Here is a 17107-nt window from a genome sequence, read left to right as displayed (position 1 = left end):
GCTGCCCAAAGCAATTTACATATTCAATGCTATTCCTATCAAACTACAAATGACATTCTTCACAGAACTAGGAAAAAACTATTTTAAAATTTATTTAGAACCAAGAAAGAACCTGAATAGCCAAGGTAATCCTAAGCAAAAGGAACAAAGCTGGAGGCATCATGCAGCCCCACTTCAAACTATACTACAAGTCTACAGTAACCAAAACAGCATAGTACTGTTACAAAAACAGGCACAGAGACCAATGAAACAGAATGGAGAGCACAGAAATAAGGCTGCACATCTACAACCATGTAATCAACAAAGCTGACAAAAACAAGCAATGGGGAAAAGACTCCCTATTCAATAAATGGTGCTGTGATAGCTGGCTAGCCATATGCAGAAGACTGAAGCTGGACCCCTTCTTTATACCATATACAAAAATCAACACAAGATGGATTAGAGACTTAAATGTAAAACCCCAAACTATAAAAATCCTGGAAGACAACCTAGGCAAAACTATCCTGGACATGGAAACAGACAAAGACTTCATGACAAAGATACCAAAAGCAATCCCAACGAAAGCAAAAGTTGACACGTGAAATCTAATTAAATTTAAGAGCTGCACAGCAAAAGGAACTATCAACAGAGTAAACAGACAACCTACACAATGGGAGAAAATATTTGCAAACTATGCATCTGACAAAGGTCTAATATCCAGCATCTACAAGGAACTTAAACAAATTTACAAGAGAAAAACAACACCATTTTAAAGTGGGAAAAGGACATGAACAGACACTTCTCAAAAGAGGACATACATGCAGCCAACAAGCATATGAGAAAAGCTCAATATCACTGATCATTAGAGAAACGCACATCAAAATCACAATGAGGTACCATCTCACACCAGTCAAAATGACTATTAGTAAAAAGTCAAAAAATAACAGATGTCGACAAGGTTGTGGGAAAGAGGGAACACTTAAACACTGTTGGTGGAAGTGTAAATCAGTTCAACCACAGTGTGGCAATTCCTCAAAGAGCTAAAAACAGAACTACCATTTCACCCAACAATCTCATTACTGGGTTTACACTCAGAGGAATATAAAATCATCTACCACAAAGACACATGCACACAAATGTTCATCACAGCACTATTCACAATAGCAAAAACACGGAATCAACGTAAATGCCCATCAATCACAGATTAGATAAAGAAAGGGTGGTAGAGGTACACCATGGAATATTATGCAGCTAGAAAAAAAGAATGAGATCACGTATTTTGTGGGAACATGAATGGAGCTGGAGGCAATCATCCTTAGCAAACTAATGCAGGAACAGAAAACCGTATACTGCATGTTCTCACTTTTAAGTAGGAGCTACATGATAAGAACTTACAAGCACAAAGAAGGAAACAGCAGAGATTCAGGTCTACTTGAGGGTTAGAGGGTGGGAGGAGGGAGAGGAGCAGAAAAGAAAATTATTGGGTACTGGGCTTAATACCTGGATGATGAAATAATATGTACAACAAACCCCCATGAAACATGTTTACCTATGTAAGAAACCTTCACATGTGCCCCCAAGCCTAAAAGTTAAAAAATAAAATAAAATAAAACAAAAAATTATATTCACACTTTCAAATAATTTAATAATTCATATAATTTGATAGTTTCGAAAAATGAAATAACAAATGAGACACCAAGTTTAATTTTAAATGTATTTTATGTTCTATTTCACAGCCCACTTACATTATTAGAAGTAGAGTAGTAATACAGTGATTGAGAATATGGACTTTTAACTCAGAGTTCTGGAATTAAATCTTGATTAGCCCTGTTCTCTGTATCTTCAACTGTAAAATGAGGATAAATATCTACCTTATAAGTTTTTTGTGAAGATTAAATAAGACTGTATGTAAAACATTAGCACAGTGGCATATGAGTACACAAGAATTACTAGCTGGCCCCATCCGGCAGCTCACACCTGTAATCCCAGCACTTTGGGAGGCCGAGGAGGGTAAAGAGCTTGAACCTACGAGGTTGAAACCAGCCTGGGAAACATGGTGAAACCACTTCTCTACAAAACGTACAAAAATTTGCCGGGAATGGTGGAATGGTGGCACACCCCTGTAGTCTCAGCTATTTGGGAGGCTGAGGTGGGAAAATCACCTGAGCCTGCAAAGTCAAGGTTGGAGTAGCTGTGATTGCATCACTGCACTCCAGCCTAGGCAACAAGAGTGAGAACCTGTCTAAAAAAAAAAAAAAAAAAAAATTAGTAGCTAATGGTAATATTAGTAGTTGTAATATTGATACTATACTTTGTGTGATAATGCTTGAAGTTTTATATAATAATATCACATACATTATTTCATTTGATCCTTACAATAAACAAATAAGGCAGTCAAGAAAAATACTTTTAATTTTTAATATTTGCAATTCCTACTATATATGGAAAGCAGATTGGTTTTTTGTTTCATGTGGTCAAGTCCTTGGAGTTTCAGAAAGCTGTGGTAGAATAAATGCTACATGTTTATCTTGGGCAAATTCTTTTGAGGAAGTTTGAAATCTAATGATCCAAATAGAAATTTAGAATAAACATGAAATATTCTATTCTTTTAGAAGTCATCAAGAAGGTCTAGAACTCTTTCCAAGAATTTTCCAAACTTAAAAATGTAATCGTAATTGTTATGGGTTATTGAGTGCTTACTATGTGGAATTTACATATATCATCTTATTTAATATCCATAATAGTCCAATGATATAGGTTTTACTATCTTCATCTTAAAGATTAATTTCAGGAATTTAGTAACTTACTCAGAGTCCCATGGCAAGTTGTGGGACAGGGATTCAAGCACAGATCTGACTTGAAAGTCAGTGTTCTATGCTAGGGTCTGCCACTATACTATGGTGACTCCTAGCTTTTTAAACAATAATAAAAACTATTATATCCTTGCACATAAAAAAAAAAAAACTTCAAGGAAACCTGTTTTACTTGCTTAATTCTTAAACCTGAAATATTTAAGTAAGGCAGGAAAACACTTAAATTTGCAAGTACATTATTTAATTTGAAAGAAGCCTACTGAAGTTCTATTTAGACTAGCTAATCCTTTGGTTGGTATAATAAAAATGGAATTAAAAAATACATTCCATTCCATCAACTAGGTTACAGAACAGAAAAGCATAAAAGGGTTAACAAATGGACACGAACTAAAGAAGCGTATACATCTCTAGGAAGCAGGAAAATCATTCCCTTCTTTGCTGACTTTGTCTCACTAAATCAGGGTCAGAGGCAACATTATGACTCGGAGTTTTGATTTATGTGTTCCGTGATCATGCAATATTGCCTGCCTACAAAAACCTTTGGGTTTAGTAGAACAAAGAACATGATTTATTAAAATATGTAAAAGTTAAAGTGTCCTTTGACCCAAATACTTTTCTCTTGTGCCATGTTTTCAGGGGGCAGGCAAAAGAAAAGTTAAGCCCAGAATATTTCTCCACTGCATAGTAATCCAAGTCTATTTCTCAAATCATCACTTATATTTCATAAATACTATGAAATTCAACCATAGGGAAAGTTTTATTTCAACAGTTTTCCCTAGAAGCAAGAACTCTAAATCAGATGGTATTTTAAGATTATTTTTCCTAATATAAAATTTTAAGGATTTGTCTATTCCTATGTGTATTTTCTTATTTAGAAAATGACAATTTCTGAAAGTTTACCCAAGAAAATAAACAGTGAACCCCTCTGGAGAGTGAGATTTCAGGTGTCATTGGGAAATAGGGAAAGTCTCCTTTTCACTCCAGATATTTCTTATTGATAATTTTTCATATATTGTATTACCTTTATTGTATGTCTTTGTTTATTTAATTTTTGGAGTAAGTAACACTTTCACATAATTCATAAATGAAAAGGCATTTTTAAATGTACTCTAAAAAATTCTTCCAATTCCTATTTCCTTCCATCCAGTTATCACCTATCCCCATCAGGCAACCATTGTTTTTAGTTTCTTTTTTATGCTTTTATACATTTTTTAATGCAACGTACTTTGTAGTGGTAAATTTAAAGGAAGAAGATGGTAAGAAACCTAAAGATGCATTTTATGTTTAGCAATTAATATATATTATTTCATCAAAGCCTCTGAACTTTTGGATTTCAAAAACAAGTCCAAATTTTTCTTCTGACCAGCAAAAGAATCAAATAATCATTTTTGATAATTTGACTTTTCAGATACACAGTACACATAAAGCAATGAGGACTATTTTCTTTCCTATTGACTAAGATTATTTCAAAACTTTAGTGGTAAAAATTTCAAAATTTTAATGGTAAAAATACAGCTGAGCAAGTAAAAAGATGACAGAGAACATGGATTTTTTCCAAAGATGAGAGTTAATCCCTGAACACTTAGGATTTAGAAATTTTGCTGTTAAGTATCTGTTAGGTTTTGGCATCATTTTCTTCTTTGAAAATCAGACTCTCCAGTAGTGGAACTGTGGTTTTATTTTTAAGTGATCTTTAAAAAATCTAATTATAAAATTAAGGTAGGCTTATTATAAAATTTTAGAATTTTATAAAAATGGATAACTTAGGAAATGAATCTAATTCTGTTCCTGGAAGTATATGTGTATGTGTTTATTTACAGAAAGACGATGATATATACAATTCTGAAACTTGATTTTTAATGTACAGATATTCTGGGCACATTTTCATATTAATATACAAGACCTACTCTATTTGTAAGAAAAATAGAATGCTTGTTTTTTGAATAAATACCAAACAGAAAGACAACAGTTAAGATATTTTAAGAGATAGCATGCATGGAAAAACTATAAAAGCATCAGATAGACCTAAATATAAATCCCAGTTCTGACATCTCAAGATGTCACAAGAATTAGTAGCTGGCCCCATCCGGCAGCTCACACTTATAGTCCCAGCACTTTGGGAGGCTGAGGAGGGTAAATAGCTCGAACCTAGGAGGTTGAAACCAGACAGGTGTAAACCTAGACATGTCAATTACTCCATGAACTGTAGGTTGCTCACTTATAAAATGCAAGACATAAAATCTGTCTTACAAAAACTGTGAAATATGTGATGAGAAAACTCACATAAAGTGCTAGGCACAGGGGAGCCGCCTAAATTAGTTCCTTTCTTACCCTTTGTAGACTTTGTAATTGACATATGAAACTTGTTGGTTCTTTTCTCCCATCTCCCTCCAAGATAAGTATAAGCCTATCAACCCACTGGAGACACTGAGAAACACAGTTTTAAAGTGTCAGTGTTTAGAATTCTTGTAAGATCATTTGTCAGTATAAGAAGTTATTACCATCAAAAGAATATCAAATCTAAAACAAAATGCTTATACATGAGGCTCTGTAGTTTATCTAAGCATATATTCTATAAAATACCAAGTTCTTCATGTTGACAATTTGAATTTGTCAGGAATCACTTGTCTAGGGTAGAAATAGTAACGATTAAACAAATGATTTATAAAAATGTTTTTTTTTTTATTTTCTTAAGGATGGGATGCTGTTATGGACTGGAAAGATGTCCTGTCAGGAGGGGAAAAGCAAAGAATGGGCATGGCTCGTATGTTTTATCATAAGTAAGTATACTAAATTCAGGTAACTACTAGTCCATTGTTGTAACCAGACCAAGCAACAACAAGAACAACAAAAGTTTGGACAGGATTTATCATCTTCATCTTTAGCTTAAAAATATCTTACTACAAAATTAGTGCATAGAGTTCACAGTTGGGTTTTTTGTTTGTTTGTTTGTTTGCTTGCTTGTTTTTTTGAGACAGAGTCTCGCTCTGTCAGCCAGGCTGGAGTGCAGTGGCACGATCTTGGCTCACTGCAACCTCCATCTCCCAGGCCCAAGCAATTCTCCTGTCTCAGCCTCCCAAGTAGCTAGAATTACTGGCGTGTGCCACCATGCCCAGCTAATTTTTGTGTTTTTAATAGAGACGTGGTCTCACCATGTTGGCCAGGCTGATCTTGAACTCCTGACTTCAGGTGATTCGCCCTCCTTGGCCTCCCAAAGTGCTGGGATTATAGGCGTGAGCCACCGTGACTGGCCAAATTATTTTTTCTTATAGTAGAATCTCCAAGTATTTGTTTTTCTATTTCTTTCATGTTGAGTAATATTAGATGAAATAATGTGTACAAAGGACTAAATTAAATTTTTATGTATCCTAAGTTTGAAATAATGATTATTAATTTTAAAATATGAAGATTATACAATCACTACAATACTTGTGTAAATCCAATAGGTAGACATTCAGTAAAACTTTCTGAATTAAATTATTAAATTCAAGGTAAGTCAACTTTTTAACCATTCAGCAGCCTATTAAACCAGTAACGCTCTCCCCCTTGAAATTCAAAGCTATAGCCAATGGAAAAAGGGACCATTCTGCGTAGGTTTCAATGGATTGAGAAAAATTAAGAGGCAGGAAATAATTGCTTCTAATAAAAACATTTTTAATTGTAACCAGCTTCATAGCCTTTTCAGTTTAAGGATATCAAGCACAAGACATGGGAAGGAAATATTAAAGCCCTTCTGATTCTCCTGATTCATTCCATTCCCCCTCCCAACCCCCTTAGATGTCTGGCAATGAGAACCTGAGTTGTGCAGCCAGAAACTGTGTTACTCACTTTTTTTTTTTTTCTTGAGACGGAGTCTTGCTCTGTTGCCCAGGCTGGAGTGCAGTGGCGCCATCTTGGCTCACTGCAAGCTTCACCTCCTGGGTTGACGCCATTCTTCTGCCTCAGCCTCCTAAGTAGCTGGGACTACAGGCGCTCGCCACCACGCCCGGCTAATTTTTTGTATTTTTAGTAGAGAGGGGGTTTCACCGTGTTAGCCAGGATGGTCTCGATCTCCTGACCTCATGATCCTCCCGCCTAGGCCTCCCAAAGTGCTGGGATTACAGACGTGAGCCACCGCGCCCAGCCCTCACTTTTAATAAGTAAGTCTTGGGCAAAAAGGACTAAATAGTTATGTACATGAATTCATGAATGGGCCATAAATGATGGCAGATGCAGCACTCTTGTGTGAGTTGCAGTGAAAGTAGTCATTTTATAGAGAACTTTAAAAATTATGTCAAGTATGTATTATTGAACACCTAGCAATTAGTTGGCCCACACTAAGCACTCAGTTGGCTATTCATTTTTTTAAAAGCCTTTAATTATGGAAAAAAAGTCAAACTTCATCAAAAAAGAGAAATTGTTGTAAGAACCCCATATTCTCATTACACTGATTTAACAAGTCTAATGTTTTGTTACACTTGATTTATCTACTCATTTCTTTAAATTTCTAAAATATTTTAAAGCAAATCACAGGTATTATGATATTTTTCCCTAAATACTTTGAGAACAGTCTCTGAAATATTAGGATATATTCTTACACGATAACATGTCACAATGATACCTAATTAAATTGGTAATAATTATTTAAAGTTATTTAATATATGATTCACATTCAAAGTTTCCCTAATTGTCTCAAAAATATCTTTTTACACTTGATTTGTTCAAACCTGGATCTAAACAAGTTTCACACATTGCATTTTATTGTTACATCTCTTAATTCCTTTTTAATCTAAAGAATCTCTCCTCCTCCCATGCCCCACCTACCTTTTAGACCTTTGACTCGCTGAAGGAACTGGGTTAATTGTCCTGTAGAATGTTGCCTATTCTAGATTTACCTCATTGCTACCTTATCAGGTAAATCTAGGTAGGGGTTCCTTATCTTGTTCCCCAATCTCCCATTTTTTTCTGTAAACTGGAAATTAGAGCAAAAAGCTTGATGAGATTTAGGTTCAGCCTTTTGAATAAGAACATAGCATAAAAAATGATTTAAAGAATTTTATTAAAATATAATTATGTACATTTTATAAAAGTAGAAAATGTACATAAGTAAAAAGAATAAAAATCTGTTATCTCATTTGCGATGATGTCATTAGCTGTTATCTTATTAGCACTGTTAAAATTTTGGACATTTTAAATTATTCAAATTTTAAATTACTGTAACATTTAAACACTGTTAAAATTTTGGGATATTTTTTCCCAGTCTTGGTAATATGCAAAAATTGGTTGTTATTTTTATTATTTTGATGTAGCTATTTTCATAAAGCATTTTATAATTTATATCCTTTTTATTTCATATGTAATTATGTGCTTTTCTGTATTACTATATAATAGTTAACCAGGGCTTATTGTTACTGTACTAAAATTTATATACCAAATACACAGATTTTAGGTATACAATTGGATGACTTTTATAAATGTTTCTACATTATGTAACCAATACCCCAATCAAGATAAAAAAACATTTCTGTTACCCTAGGAAGTTTACTCATCCTCCCTTCCAATCCAGTCCCCTCTAGACATTTCGGTTCTGATTTCTGTCACCATAAATTGGTTTTGCTTGTTGTATAACTTCAGGTAAATTAAATCACACACTAAATATTATTTTTGTGTTTAGCTGGGATTTTTAGTGAGAAAAATTACTGGTTGTGTTCGTAACATGTTATTTATAATAATGTACATTTAAGAATATGGCTAGCTAAGAATATAAACTAAATTTTGCTAAGTTGGGATTTTTAGTGATGTGTATTTTGGGATACCCCTTTCTCAGAAGATGTAGTGAAATTCAAGAGTAAACTTTACAGCTTGAGCCCGGGCACGGTGGATCACGCCTATAATCCCAGCATTTCGGGAGGGCGAGGCGGGCGGATCATGAGGACAGGAGATCCAGACCATCCTGGCCAATATGGTGAAACCCCGTCGCTACAAAAATTTTAAAAAATTAGCCAGGCATGGTGGCGGGCACCTATAGTTCCAGCTACTCGGGAGGCTGAGGCAGGGGAATCACTTGAACCCAGGAGGCGGAGATTGCAGTGAGCCGAGATGGTGCCACTGCACTCCAACCTGGCAATAGAGTGAGACTCCGTCTCAAAAACAACAACAGCAACAGCAAAAAGAAACTTTACAGCTTGGCATTTATGACCAGGTGTTACCCACTATCACCCTGAATCTGTTTGGGTCTAGGCCATAAGTACCCAGTAATATGATCACCAGCATAGAAATATAATATGGTGGAATGTAAAATTTAGCCATAAATTTCTCACCGTATCAGTGTGTTAATAAAATAAACCTTGTAATAAATAGCAAGTGGCATTAATGAATGTTGTCAACCCAAAGAGATTTCACATATCTGTAACCGGAAATAAATACTTGATGTTTGTGTATCTAAAATATTTTGGATACAATGTGATAATGAGTGAAGATAAGTCACAAGTATATCAGTGGAGAGAAAATTTAGTGAGCCATATAAAGATCAGTGAAGAAGAGCAAGTAGTTGAAAAGCACAATCTTTTGACAAAAGATAAAAGGAATTTTAGGTATTCAATCTAGTGAAGAGAAAGTTTAACAATAGGAAACTGCCTTCCCTCATTCTCAAAGGATTTAAAGTTTGAATTGTGATGTGAAAGACTTGAGCTGGCAAAAATCAAGAACTTTAGCAGGAAGTATTAAGCATCACAATAGTATTCTCTTTTTGCGAGGATTTTAAATGTTTTAATATCTCAAGAACGATTGAAAAAGTCCTGTCTTAAGGAGGATAGATTACATCCTTCACAAAGCCCATTCTACTGATGATACACAAAGCAAAAAGGAAAGGAAATCTGAGAAACAATATTACCTAATGCTTTTTTTACTTATATCGGTATCAGATTCTAGCTATTGCTTGATATATTCAAGTACACACACAAACACACACACACACACACACACACACACCAGCCCTGCCGAGGAAACTAAAACGTGTGATCTTACATCTGCTAGACTAGAGGTTGCTATGACAACACAGTGTAAGATGCATACATTTTTCTAATTCTAAAATGGCCTATTTTCTCTGTTTCGATCAAGGCACTCTGAAAAATAAGCCAAAATGCAATAAACATGTTAATCACTGGAAAGAGCTTTACACAAAAGGAAAATTTTACTCAACCTTTCACTTCTATACTTCCTTCACTTCTTCCTCTTGTTCACTTAAAAATATCATTCATCCACAAAACAGAAAATAACTCTGAGACAAAGAAGTAATGCTTAATACTTAAACCAGAACAGTAACCAAAGGTCAAGCAGTGACACTACTTCCGTTGATGTTGTCATGGAGAACATGCACTGATCTTTTATTCTTTGCATAGAGAGCAGTTTTAGAGTCTTTGACTCCTGTATCTATTAGCCCTGACTACCTGACCTGTGGTAGGTAACTGGATTCTATTAATAAGCAAATCCATTTTAGAACAGTAACTTACAGGGCAAATAATTATTTATTCTGATAAGAAATTACTGATTTTCATTTTTTTAAACTTTTTTGTCGTTTTATTTTGAAAAATCAGAATATTTTTTGTAAAGGAAATTGTCCTGGCAAATACTTGATACTGATTTTCAACTCCAAATTGAATAGTAAATGACAGTATAAGAGTTGATTTTGTTCCCATTAACTAAGCTAAGTCATGCTAAGTACCAACAGTCCAGAGACTTGAAAGAAGAAAGGGAAAGGACAAAGAAAAGAGCGAGCAGGGGGTGAGATGAGAGGGAGATATGATAGGCAGAGGGAAACAATGGCAAGTGATAAGGTGCCTCTGATAACAGACAGGCATTCTCAAAGTAAAAAATAAGCTTAAAAAATTGTCCAATATACTTAGAAAAACGTTTACTTTTTCTCCTAAGAATTTGATTCTGGAGTATGGTTCCAATATTATGAGGTTAAATGTGTGCTGTAAATTTGTAAGATGAGCCACATTCACTCTCTCAGTCTTATAGTGATGAAATTCCATTAGTAATGCTTAGGTATTCATATTGCTGATAAAATAATCTTCTCATTAAATCTTTGCTAACAGGGCTGTGGCCTGTTTGATAATTAGCTACTGCAATGTATTTTTCATGTAGTTAGTCAGACCCTTCTCACCAAGAATGAACCTGCTTTCTGCAGGAAAATGTACTCAGTGACCTGCCTCATCTTTCCTATGTCTCATATTTATGATTCATTCATCTACAAGACAATAAAGCTTATTGTATTATTAGAAAGCATCAGCAAATCTATTTAAATGTATTAAAAATGTGATATTATAGTCCAAAGAGGGGGATAACTACTTTTTTGCTTTATCATTTATTGCCTTTAATAATGTCATATTCTTTCTTGCTCCTTTAAAATTGTTAGCAATGAAACTCATATTGTCCAAAGAAAAACTTATAATTCATATAGCAAAATAATTAATTTGTGTGTGTACTTTTTAAAAGACCAAAATATGCCTTGCTGGATGAATGTACCAGTGCTGTCAGCATTGATGTCGAAGGGAAGATATTTCAGGCTGCAAAAGGGGCTGGAATTTCCTTACTATCTATAACACACAGGCCTTCTCTTTGGTAAGTGTTTCTAGTGCTAATTTGTGGTAGATGGCTTTTCTTTAAATTTCTCAAAAAATAACTTTGCTAAATTTTTCACAGTAGAGGGTAGGTTATTTCACTTATTTTCTACCCGTATATCTCTTCAGTTGCACATTAGTAGCTTAGATACTCCCTACCTAATATCATTAATGTATTATTTGAATTATCATCACTTTCCAGTAATTCTTAAAAGACATGGAAAAATCCAGTGATTTATTTTAATGGAAAATATTTATCATTACCCAGTAACATGTACTGGGAAAAATATATTTATATATTTGTACATCATTCTTTTAATCCTTTCTTTAAAACCTAGGAAAGTAAAATCCGGGGAAAAATATATGTACACACAACTTGATATTCCCCCAAAGGATTAAGTGGAGAAAACACAGGTGGTGGTGGGGAAGGAGGGAGGGCTTATTTTTAGTTGGTTTAAAGAAAAATGAGCTAAATGTTTTTAGAAATAATATCTCATAAAATCATATAGAATTTCCCCTTCAAATAAAGATGCTAATTTTACAATTCCCCTACTTTTCCATTGATTCATCATCATCATACTAGTTGACTAGTTGAGCACTTATTCTGTTCCAGGTACATCTTGTTTAAGCCTCACAACAACCCTATGGAGTTTAGGAAATCTAATCTTCCTGTTTTACAGATGAAGAAACTGAGAACCAGAAAAGTGAGATACTTCCATGATCACACACTCTGTACTACAGCACATGGCTCTCATTATAAGGAACTCAGTGTATCTCATGCATTAACCTTAAATACTACATTCTCTACTTTTGCATTTCTATTTAATCAATGAAAATTTTTTCTTTTGACTTCTTAGTAGCTATAACTGTCTCTATATATGCTTTGGCCTCCTGTTTTCTAAAGGACTGCCTGCACAGGATTCCTCCTCTCTCTCTTTCTGGCTGCAGCATTCTGTGGCAGGTGGCTGATCAGATTTCATGCCAAAGTTGTCATCATGTACGTGGCTTCCAATCTAGCCTAGTAGCAAGCATTATTGGAATTAATCCTTGAAGCCCTTCTAGACATTTGACCTTATAAAGAATGTTTACATTAAAATTGTTAGCAAACAGTATTCATCTAATCAGGCTTTTATTGTTCAAAATTCTTTGACTGTGAGTTTCATTTATATTGAAAAGGTAATCTATTTTCACACTCAATTTAAACATTCAGATTTTTCAGAATTTTTTAAAAATATACTTTCTGGATCTAGTCCAGCATGAGTTAGGATCCATGCCAATGAATATGCTTCCACTGACTTTTATCCTGAAGAAGACCAATAGGACCTAGATCTTTAAGACAATAATGACATTTGCCTGTAAATGCTCTGAATCAAGGACTACACAGAGCTAGGCCAGAACTCTTGAGCCCTTTTTGGTATGAACCTTAATTTCCAGACTTTCTCCCAAATTAATCACATGTTGGGACATATTAGGCTTGGAGTTTTTCTGACCTGTGTTAATGGATTTATTATGCTATCCTGCCATTCATTTCCTTACTCAAGTAGCCTTAGGAAGCATTGAAAGCATATATAGCCATTGTTTCCTCAATTGAGGGAACAAATAGTCTTTTAAGTAAATAACAAAATCTGTAAGGCTATGCCTTTTGACAAGAAACACATTTTTAATTGCAGCTACCCAAGTACATTTCCCCACAAAACAAAACAACATGTTAGTTCCGATTTTTTATTTAGCTTTGCCTTTTAGGTTGTCATTTCTGATTATTCTTTCTCTCAGGGAAAATGAAATTTTTATTTTCGCTGAATAGATTTCAGAAGTGGAGAAAGATGTGTCATATTTTTCCCATAACAACAAATGAGTAATTGTTGATTGTAAAGATTAAAATCAATACTAGTGTCTGAAGAAGTAAAAATTTATAGAAGCTTATTAAAATTTCTGATTCCCGGATAGAACTATAGCTGTATAACCATCACTTTCTTAAGCTTTTTCCTATTTGTGAAGGAAGTTTAAAGATTATCTCAAATGAGTTTCAGTTAAAATAGCAATTTCTTTTCAATTCCTCTAAGATAAACCCTGAAATATTATCTCAGCTTGTAATATAGAACATGCCTTTGAATCTCAGGGTATGAAACACCTACACAGTTGGTTCCTTCCATGTAGAAATCAAATAATGTTGTAAGACCAGAGTGATGAGCCAAACCATCATTATACATCGAAGGTGGGGTTTGCCCAATATATGAATGACCATGTATGAGTGAGATCATGTGGTATTTGTCTTTCTGTGCCTAGCTTATTTCACTTACTATAATGTCCTCCAGGTTCTTCTATGTTTTTTAAGTGGCGGGATTTTATTCTTTTTTACAGTGGAGTAGTATTCCATCATGTATATATATAACATCCTTTATCTTTTCATCCGTTGATGGACACTAGGGTTGATTCCATATGTTGGCTATAAAAATAGTGCTGCAATAAACATGGCAGTGCAGTTATCTCTTTGACATACTGAGATCATTTCCTTTGCATATATTCCCAGTGGGGGATTGCTGGATCATTTTGTAGTTCTATTTTTAATATTTTGAGGAACCTCCTTACTGCTTTCCATGATGGCTGTACTAATTTATATTCCCACCAAAGGTGTGTAAGAGTTCCCTTTTTTCCACATCCTCACCAACACTTTCTGTCATTTTCTTAATAGCCATTCTAACAAGAGTGAGGTGATTTGAATTTACCTAATGATTAGTGTTGTTGAGCATTTTATGATATGCCTGTTTGTCATTTGTGTATATCTTCTTTTGAGAAACGTTCATTCAGATCTTCTGTCCATTTTGTAATCAGGTTATTCATTTTCTTGCTATTTAGTTGTTTGAATTTCTTATATATGTTGGCTATTATTAGATATATAGTTTCCAAATATTTTCTCCAATTTGATAGGTATCTCTTCATTCTGTTGATTGTTTCCTTTGTTGCACAGAAGCTTTTGAGTTTGATGTAATCCCATTTGTCTATTTTTACTCTTGTTGCCTATGCTCTTGAGGTCATATCCAAAACTCATTGCCCAAATTTCATTGTCATTTCAAACTTATATCCAAATTTCATTGTCATGAAATTTTTGCCCTATGTATTCTTCTAATAATTTCAGGTCTTGCACTGAAGTCTTTAATCCATTTTGAGTTGATTTTTGTATATGGTGAGCAATAAGGGTCAAATTTCATTCTTCTACCTGTGGATATACAGTTTCCCACAATTTATTGAGGATACTGCCCATTCCCAATAGTGTGCTCTTGGCAACTTTGTTGAAAATCAGTTGACTATAAATACAAGGATTTATTTCTGGGTTCTCTATTCTATTCCTTAAGTCGGTGTGTCTGTTTTTGTGTCAGTACCATGCTGTTTGGGTTGCTATAGTTTTGTAGTATATTTTGACACCAGGTAGTGGGACGGCTCCAGCTTTGTACTTTTTGCTCAAGAATTTATTCACTATTCTGGGTGTTTTGCAGTTGCACACAAATTTTAGAATTTTTTTTCTATTTCTCTGAAGACTATCATTGGCATTTTCATAGCAATTGAATTGAATATGTAGATCACTTCAGGTAGTATGGACATTTTAACAATATTAATTCTTCCAATTCATAAACATGAGATATTTTATTTGTGTATGTGTGTCCTCTTCGATTCCTTACATTAATGTGTTATAGTTTCATTGTAGAGACCTTACACCTCCTTGCTTATATTTATGCCTAAGTGTTTAATTTTTTCTAGCTATTGTAAATGGGATTGTTTCCTTGATTTTTTTCCACATAACTTGCTGTCAGTGTAGAGAAATGCTACTGATTTTTACATACTGATTTTGTATCTTGCAACTTTACTGAATTCATTTATAAATCTAATGTTTTTTGATGGAGTCTTTAGGGCTTTCTATATGTAAATGTGGTACATAACATTAACAAAATGAAGGATAAGAACATGTTATCTGGGGGGGGTGGAGCCAAGATGGCCGAATAAGAACAGCTGCAGTCTACAGCTCCCAGCGTCAGTGATGCAGAAGACAGGTGATTTCTGCATTTCCAACTGAGGTACCAGGTTCATCTCACTGGGGAGTGTCGGAAAGTGGGTGCAGGACAGTGGGTGCAGCCCACCGAGTGTGAGCCGAAGGAGGGCGAGGCATCGCCTCACCCAGGAAGTGCAAGGGGTCAGGGAATTCCCTTTCCTAGTCAAAGAAAGGGGTGACAGATGGCACCTGGAAAATTGGGTCACTCCCACCCTAATACTGCGCTTTTCCGATGGTCTTAGCAAACGGCACACCAGGAGATTATACCCCATGCCTGGCTCAGAGAGTCCTACGCCCACGGAGCCTCGCTTATTGCTAGCACAGCAGTCTGAAGCTGGGGGAGGGGCGCATGCCATTGCTGAGGCTTGAGTAGGTAAACAAAGCTGCAGGGAAGCTCGAACAGGGTGGAGCCTACCTCAGCTTAAGGAGGCCTTCTTGCCGCTGTAGACTCAACCTCTAGGGGCAGGGCATAGACAAACAAAAGGCAGCAGAATCCTCTGCAGACTTAAATGTTCCTGTCTGGCTTTGAAGAGAGTAGTGGTTCTCCCAGCACGCAGCTGGAGATCGGACAACAGAGAGACCGCCTCCTCAAGTGGGTCCCTGACCCCCACAGCCTAACTGGGAGGCACCCTCCCAGTAGGGGCAGACTGACACCTCACAGGGCCAGGTATTCCTCTGAGACAAAACTTCCAGAGGAACAATCAGGCAGCAACATTTGCTGTTCAGGAATATTCGCTGCTCTGCAGCCTCCGCTGCTGATACCCGGGCAAACAGTGTCTGGAGTGGATCTCTAGCAAACTCCAACAGACCTGCAGCTAAGGGTCCTGACTGTTAGAAGGAAAACTAACAAACAGAAAGGACATCCAAACCAAAACCCCATCTGTACATCACCATCATCAAAGACCAAAGGTAAATAAAACCACAAAGATGGGGAAAAAACAGAGCAGAAAAACTGGAAACTCTAAAAATCAGAGCATCTGTCCTCCTCCAAAGGAATGCAGCTCCTCAGTAGCAATGGAACAAAGCTGGATGGAGAAAGACTTTGACAAGTTGAGAGAAGAAGGCTTCAGATGATCAAACTACACCGAGCTAAAGGAGGAAGTTCAAACCCATGGAAAAGAAGTTAAAAACCTTACAAAAAAATTAGACAAATGGCTAACTAGAATAACCAATGCAGAGAAGTCCTTAAAGGACATGAAGGAGCTGAAAACCAAGACACGAGAATTACGTGATGAATGCACAAGCCTCAGTAGCCGATTCGATCAACTGGAAGAAAGGGTATCAGCGATGGAAGATCAAATGAATGAAATGAAGTGAGAAGAGAAGTTAAGAGAAAAAAGAATAAAAAGAAATGAACAAAGCCTCCAAGAAATATGGAACTATGTGAAAAGACCAAATCTACCTCTGATTGGTGTACCTGAAAGTGACGGGGAGAATGGAACCAAGTTGGAAAACACTCTGCAGGATATTATCCAGGAGAACTTCCCCAAGCTAGCAAGGCAGGCCAACATTCAAATTCAGGAAATACAGAGAACACCACAAAGATACTCCTCGAGAAGAACAACTCCAAGATACATAATTGTCAGATTCACCAAAGTTGAAATGAAGGAAAAAATGTTGAGGGCAGCCAAAGAGAAAAGTTGGGTTACCCACAAAGGGAAGCCCAT

The 17107-nt window shown here is 35.6% G+C and overlaps 1 protein-coding gene across 5 annotated transcripts in view; it reads left to right on the top strand.

Moving 5' to 3' along the window:
• The window catches only part of ABCD2 (ATP binding cassette subfamily D member 2), a 146072-nt gene that overhangs the window by 37319 nt on the left and 91646 nt on the right, over window positions 1–17107 (top strand). For 3 of the 5 annotated variants that reach the window (XM_058426374.1, XM_058426377.1, XM_032173704.2), the window contains 2 exons: window positions 5488–5572; window positions 11271–11396. In XM_058426374.1, the coding sequence (XP_058282357.1) occupies window positions 5488–5572; window positions 11271–11396 (211 nt within the window). Of the gene's footprint in view, window positions 1–5487; window positions 5573–11270; window positions 11397–12008; window positions 15722–17107 lie in introns of those variants that run through there. The other 2 variants (XM_032173705.2, XM_032173706.2) reach the window with 2 other exon arrangements.

The sequence above is a fragment of the Hylobates moloch genome, unplaced genomic scaffold, assembly GCF_009828535.3.
Source record: "Hylobates moloch isolate HMO894 unplaced genomic scaffold, HMol_V3 SCAFFOLD_13, whole genome shotgun sequence".
Classification (NCBI taxonomy): domain Eukaryota; kingdom Metazoa; phylum Chordata; class Mammalia; order Primates; family Hylobatidae; genus Hylobates; species Hylobates moloch.
The sequence above is the reverse complement of the archived record's forward strand: the minus strand, read 5'-3'. Positions and strand labels throughout refer to the sequence as shown.